Source organism: Oncorhynchus gorbuscha, linkage group LG06, assembly GCF_021184085.1.
Source record: "Oncorhynchus gorbuscha isolate QuinsamMale2020 ecotype Even-year linkage group LG06, OgorEven_v1.0, whole genome shotgun sequence".
NCBI classification, from domain to species: domain Eukaryota; kingdom Metazoa; phylum Chordata; class Actinopteri; order Salmoniformes; family Salmonidae; genus Oncorhynchus; species Oncorhynchus gorbuscha.
The window spans coordinates 9221839-9229188 of NC_060178.1; the positions used below are offsets into that span (position 1 = coordinate 9221839).

Here is a 7350-nt window from a genome sequence, read left to right on the forward strand (position 1 = left end):
GCATTTCACTGTGAGGTCTACTACACCTGTTGTATTCAGCATTTCACTGTTAGGTCTACTACACCTGTTGTATTCAGCATTTCACTGTGAGGTCTACTACACCTGTTGTATTCAGCATTTCACTGTTAGGTCTACTACACCTGTTGTATTCAGCATTTCACTGTTAGGTCTACTACACCTGTTGTATTCAGCATTTCACTGTTAGGTCTACTACACCAGTTGTATTCAGCATTTCACTGTAAGGTCTAATACACCTGTTGTATTCAGCATTTCACTGTTAGGTCTTACTACACCTGTTGTATTCAGCATTTCACTGTTAGGTCTACTACACCTGTTGTATTCAGCATTTCACTGTTAGGTCTACTACACCAGTTGTATTCAGCATTTCACTGTTAGGTCTACTACACCTGTTGTATTCAGCATTTCACTGTTAGGTCTACTACACCTGTTGTATTCAGCATTTCACTGTGAGGTCTACTACACCTGTTGTATTCAGCATTTCACTGTTAGGTCTACTACACCTGTTGTATTCAGCATTTCACTATAAGGTCTACTACACCTGTTGTATTCAGCATTTCACTGTTAGGTCTACTACACCTGTTGTATTCAGCATTTCACTGTGAGGTCTACTACACCTGTTGTATTCAGCATTTCACTGTGAGGTCTACTACACCTGTTGTATTCAGCATTTCACTGTTAGGTCTACTACACCTGTTGTATTCGGCATTTCACTGTTAGGTCTACTACACCTGTTGTATTCGGCATTTCACTGTTAGGTCTACTACACCTGTTGTATTCAGCATTTCACTGTGAGGTCTACTACACCTGTTGTATTCAGCATTTCACTGTAAGGTCTACTACACCTGTTGTATTCAGCATTTCACTGTAAGGTCTACTACACCTGTTGTATTCGGCACACGTGACAAATAAACTTTGATTTGATTTGTAATATTCATTATTTTCTGGATTGGTATTGGACATAGAAGCATTGTATTAGACTGAAGTGTTGTTGTTTTTTTTCATGCCCCCAATTTCAAAAAAATGAATTGTTACAATTATACCTGAGGAATTGTAATGTTATTGTTGTGGGTTGATCTGCTAATTGTGCACAGAGCGTAATGGGAAGAGGTCTGGCGAATGAGTTTCTAACTACATTACGTTAATAAACCGTTTCATTCCATTGACGTGAGGGACTTCATCTCCATCAGACTTTTCCCTTTAACTTGTTTCTGCCATGATAGTTCTCAGCTGTTGATATTTCATCATTCTTGCAGCAGAGCGGCCCGTTGATTGATGTCAGGTCAAGGGTCAGGTCAAGGGTCTGACCTCAGAGACGTCGTGTACATATTCGTTTTAAGGCACACGACTCGCTAGACGTTTATTACGGGGCCTCCAGACTTCTAGAAAGCACAGAGGGTTGTTCAGATAACCTGCCAATGTCTAATCTTGTCCTTTTGGCCTTGTAAGAAGGTGACTATCTGATCCCACTGAATTGCCCCATTTGGTTGTCGTCATGTGACCTGTATTACAAAGGGTCTTTGTAAGAGTCTTGTACAGCAGACCTGGATCAAGCTAATCTACTACAAAAATCACTGCGAAAGAAAGATTTATTTGGAATGAACAAACAACAACGAAGGAGATGGTAAAGATAAGGGGGTTGATGGATAACACACACTACACACACTACACACACTACACACACTATACACACACATTCACTACACACAGCAACCTTACTGTAATACCCCCCCCCCCCTCTTCATTCATTGGCTGCTACTGGGGGTGGAGAGGTGGTGCCTTGTAAACTGCCTAGGTGTTGCAAATGACGCCCGCATAAAAGATCCTCACCAAGTCCTCTCACCTCATACGCGACACCGCCAGAATGATCATCAGTCATTGTCATACACAGATGTGGCTGTTGGTTGTAGCAGTAGCAGTATCACTGGGGGTGTCAGGGTCAGAGACCTCACACCGATCCGAGGCCCAGTCCCAGACCCTCCAGGCCCTCCACTGTCCGCCCTGTGAGAGGATCCACTGCACCCACCGCCGGGCCCTGAAGCTCCAGTGTAAAGGTGGCCTGACCACTGGGGTCTGTGGCTGCTGCCCAGCCTGTGCCAGGACAGCTGGGGAGAGCTGTGGTGGGACCTGGGACTACCTGGGCAAGTGTGACGAGGGGCTGGTGTGTGTCTACCAGGAGTCTGTCTCGGCTGCTGAGGGAATACCAGACGTAGAGGAACGTAAAGGTATCTGTAAAGCAGGTAGGATACACTGACGGACAACACCATGTTATTCAATGCACTTCTCTTATGTGATCTGTGCAGGACAATTTGATCACTATAAGTGGTTGAGCACTAAAACCATGTTCACTGTGAGCAGAGTGCACTGTCGTGAAATCAAGGAGGAGAATATGGTGGTCCTGTGTAGCTCAGTTGGTAGAGCATGGCGCTTGTAACGCCAGGGTAGTGGGTTCGATCCCCGGGACCACCCATACGTAGAATGTATGCACACATGACTGTAAGTCGCTTTGGATAAAAGCGTCTGCTAAATGGCATATATTATTATTATATTATTATTATTATAATATCCCTGGACCCAGATGATAGAACTGCAGGCATTCTAATACTTTACTACAGGGGTGCGACTTTCACTGGTGACAGGGACAGGGGGGGACATGTCTGAAATTAGATTTTTGTCCCCCCCCCAACCACAGTTTTGTAATTGGATTGTGATACAATGCTGATGCTTTAGAACAATGGGGAGGCCTCCGATTGGTCGGGTAGGCTATTTGGAGTGTTAATCCCACTGGATGGATAAAAACAATTATTATATATATATATATATATATAATAATTGTATATATATTTATGTGTCCCCCAAACATCTAAAAACAAAGTTGCGCCCCTGCTTTACGATACACGATGCATGATAAAATCTAATTGGTTTTGAATGAAAAGCGCTGCAACTGTGCTTCTGAATCACGGTCTGCTGCTCGTCCACGGTCTGCTGCTCGTCCGTGTAATGAATCTTTAAATGATACGACGTACATTCCATACCTGAGATGTAATCAATTGCGCTGTGGAGACGTACGCACCAGAAATTGGCACCAACGAGGCTATTCTTATTTACGAGCTGTGAAATGCGACAGTGTCGGTGAAGAAATCATTTGAATCAAATATACCTTCTCCTGTTAACAGGTAACACATAATTACACCTGTTATCTAGACGTATGGTGAAATGAATGGTCCTACCCGTTGTCTAATCTCATGCTGATATTTATGGTCCTATCTGTTACTATCGTCTGTATAGTTAAGGATTCAATTGTTGTAGATTCTCCTATTTAATATATCCGACATCACAGAGAAATAGCCAAATCTGACCATTACAGACAGCTCTATATAGGATGGATGCTCATAGTGGTCCCCTTCATTGTTTTATACACTATTACTAATATTAGTTTGACAAGTTTTACATGAATAGTAATGCATGGTTTAGGTTATATGGTTTAGGTAATATGACATGAATAGTAATGTATGGTTTAGGTTGTATGGTTTAGGTAATATGACATGAATAGTAATGTATGGTTTAGGTAATATGACATGAATAGTAATGTATGGTTTAGGTAATATGACATGAATAGTAATGTATGGTTAAGATTATATGACATGAATAGTAATGTATGCTTTAGGTTATATAACATGAATAGTAATGTATGCTTTAGGTTATATAACATGAATAGTAATGTATGCTTTAGGTTATATAACATGAATAGTAATGTATGCTTTAGGTTATATAACATGAATAGTAATGTATGCTTTAGGTTATATAACATGAATAGTAATGTATGCTTTAGGTTATATAACATGAATAGTAATGTATGCTTTAGGTTATATAACATGAATAGTAATGTATGGTTTAGGTTGTATGGTTTAGGTTATATGACATGAATAGTAATGTATGGTTTAGGTTGTATGGTTTAGGTAATATGACATGAATAGTAATGTATGGTTTAGGTTATATGACATGAATAGTAATGTATGGTTTAGGTTGTATGGTTTAGGTAATATGACATGAATAGTAATGTATGGTTTAGGTAATATGACATGAATAGTAATGTATGGTTTAGGTAATATGACATGAATAGTAATGTATGGTTTAGGTTATATGACATGAATAGTAATGTATGGTTTAGGTAATATGACATGAATAGTAATGTATGGTTTAGGTTATATGACATGAATAGTAATGTATGGTTTAGGTTGTATGGTTTAGGTTATATGACATGAATAGTAATGTATGGTTTAGGTTATATGACATGAATAGTAATGTATGGTTTAGGTTGTATGGTTTAGGTTATATGACATGAATAGTAATGTATGGTTTAGGTTATATGACATGAATAGTAATGTATGGTTTAGGTTATATGACATGAATAGTAATGTATGGTTTAGGTTATATGACATGAATAGTAATGTATGGTTTAGGTTATATGACATGAATAGTAATGTATGGTTTAGGTTATATGACATGAATAGTAATGTATGGTTTAGGTTATATGGTTTAGGTTATATGACATGAATAGTAATGTATGGTTTAGGTTGTATGGTTTAGGTTATATGACATGAATAGTAATGTATGGTTTAGGTAATATGACATGAATAGTAATGTATGGTTTAGGTTATATGACATGAATAGTAATGTATGGTTTAGGTTGTATGGTTTAGGTCGTTTACCGTCCTTTGTCTCATAAGCAGTTTTTTTCTTGGCAGTGCTGGAGACCCTGGATGTGGAGTCCTGTCGGCCAGAATGCACCTGGGAGTACTGTCAGGCCAATCCTAATGAGGTGTGCTCTGCCAGGTGGGTGAATATATCTGGACCGGGACATCTCAGTCCAAACCCGCAGTCCATTTCCTCTCTCCCTCTCTCCCTCTCTCCCTCTCTCTCTCTCCCTCTCTCTCTCTCCCTCTCTCCCCCTCTCTCTCTCCCTCTCTCCCTCTCTCTCCCTCTCTCCCTCTCTCTCTCTCTCTCCTCTCTCTCTCTCTCTCTCCTCCCTCTCTCCCTCTCTCCCTCTCTCTCTCCCTCTCTCCCTCTCTCTCCCTCTCTCCCTCTGTCCCTCTCTCCCTCTCTCCCTCCCCTCAGAATTTCTACCTGTTTTCCTGGCCTGGAAACAGAATAATTCTCTCAAAAGTTAGGGCCAATTCTATTGAAAATCTGTCAGAATTGGAACGAAATTGATCCCCCCCAACTCGACCTCTCAGTTCTCATCACCTACCTCCTCCCATGTACTACCCTATTCATGTCCTTTAAAAGCTGCATGAATTACTGTCTCTCCCTGCGGCAGGTCAGTGTCCCTGGAGAAGCAGGAGTGTCATGGTACCTGCCAGCACACGTCATGCTCCAGCTGTCTGGTCTTGAGACCCCCATCCTCAGCCTCCTGCCCACAGACCTGTGCCCCCTCAGACCCCACCTGCCTGCATCGCTTTGGGAGGTGTGTTCACAACCACCTGGCCGAGCCCCACCGTCACCACCACCACCCCATCTGCCACCACAACCTACAGGTGAGCTGCAAGCGTGTCAAGTTGCGAACGGACTAATCCTACCCAGAATTCTAACTGTATGATAGATGTGATGTCATAAAAGATAGCAATTTCTCGTGGTGGTATCTACACCAGGGTAGCAGTGGTAAATGCTTTACATTCCTTATAACATTACATTACATTTAAGTCATTTAGCAGACGCTCTTATCCAGAGCGACTTACAAATTGGTGCATTCACCTTATGGCATCCAGTGGAACAGTCACTTTACAATAGTGCATCTAAATCTTAAAGGGGGGGGGGTGAGAAGGATTACTTTATCCTATCCTAGGTATTCCTTAAAGAGGTGGGGTTTCAGGTGTCTCCGGAAGGTGGTGATTGAACATTCACAATCTGCTTTGGAATAATAAATTTCTTCACCTTTTCAATGGTATGCATCTTTTCTCAACAGAGTAATGCGGAGGGGTATTTTGTGTGCTTGGTGCCTGGATGTCTGAACTGATGCTTTGAGAAGAAACTCCTGACTAAAATGTTCACTGATACAGTGTGTTACAGATACTGAATGGCAGCTATTTTCAAATACATTATTTGAATAACTTGACAATAATATTTTTTGTGTGTTATATACATTGCCTGTGTACATTTTTCAATGTAATAAATTGACTGCATCTTGAATTTTGTGAATAAAAATGTTTGTTTTTGTAGATTATAACGTGTCTTTACATATACCAACACGCGCAATTGTATAATTGTAGTGGTTCAAATATCCATGTCCCTATTGTTAAAGCTTTTTGGGGTACAATAACAACACACATTTGAGCATCCTATCTTTCTGAGTACATACTCGATTTGTAATAGATTTTAGACCGATGAGGTTAAGGTTGAGGGAGTGAATTTAGACAGAGCAATACTCTAATCCTCTCTGATAAAGTTTTATACAGAGCCTTCAGAAAGTATTCATATACCCCCTGACATATTCCACATTTTGTTGTGTTATAACCTGAATTCAAATGTATTTAAAAAATAAATATATATATATATATTCTCACCCATCTACACACAACACCCCATAATGAAAAAGCTAAAAACATGTTTTTAGACATTTTAGCAAATCTATTGAAAATAAAATACAGAAATATCTCATTTACTTAAGTGTTCACATCCCTGAGTCAATACTTTTTGTAGAGCACCTTTGGCAGCAATAAAAGCTGTGAGGCTTTCTGGGTAAGTAAGAGTTTTCTACACCAGTATTGTGCAACATTTGCCCATTATTATTTTTTAAATTCTTCAAGCTCTGTCAAATTGGTTGTTGATCATTGCTAGATTTTCAAATAGACGTATGTCAAAAAATGTAACTCGGCCACTCAGGAACATTCACTGTCTTCTTGGTAAGCAACGGCAGTGTAGATTTCGCCTTGTTTTTTTTTAAGGTTATTGTACTGCTGAAAGGTGACTTCATCTCCAAGTGTCTGGTGAAAGCAGAAGGAAGTAGGTTTTCTTCTAGGATTTTGCCTGTGCTTCGTTCCGTTTATTTTTTATCCTGAAAAACTCCCCAGTCCTTGATGATTACAAGCATACCTATAAGATGATGCAGCCAGCACTATGATGCAACCAGCACTGTAATGCAGCCACCACTATAATGCAGCCACCACTATGATGCAGCCAGCACTATGATGCAACCAGCACTGTAATGCAACCACCACTATGATGCAGCCACCACTATGATGCAGCCACCACTATGATGCAACCACCACTATGATGCAACTACCGCTATGATGCAGCCACCACTATGATGCAACCACCACTATGATGCAACCA

The 7350-nt window shown here is 40.4% G+C and overlaps 1 protein-coding gene across 1 annotated transcript; it reads left to right on the top strand.

Moving 5' to 3' along the window:
• Positions 1-1880: 1880 nt before the first annotated feature.
• Positions 1881-6236, top strand: si:ch73-330k17.3 (IGFBP domain-containing protein). The gene is made up of 4 exons (XM_046351611.1): positions 1881-2258; positions 4767-4854; positions 5339-5555; positions 5984-6236. Exons 1-4 carry the CDS (start codon positions 1883-1885, stop codon positions 6032-6034), a joined length of 732 nt encoding a protein of 243 aa, XP_046207567.1. The 5' UTR covers positions 1881-1882; the 3' UTR covers positions 6035-6236.
• The last annotated feature ends 1114 nt before the right edge of the window (positions 6237-7350 follow it).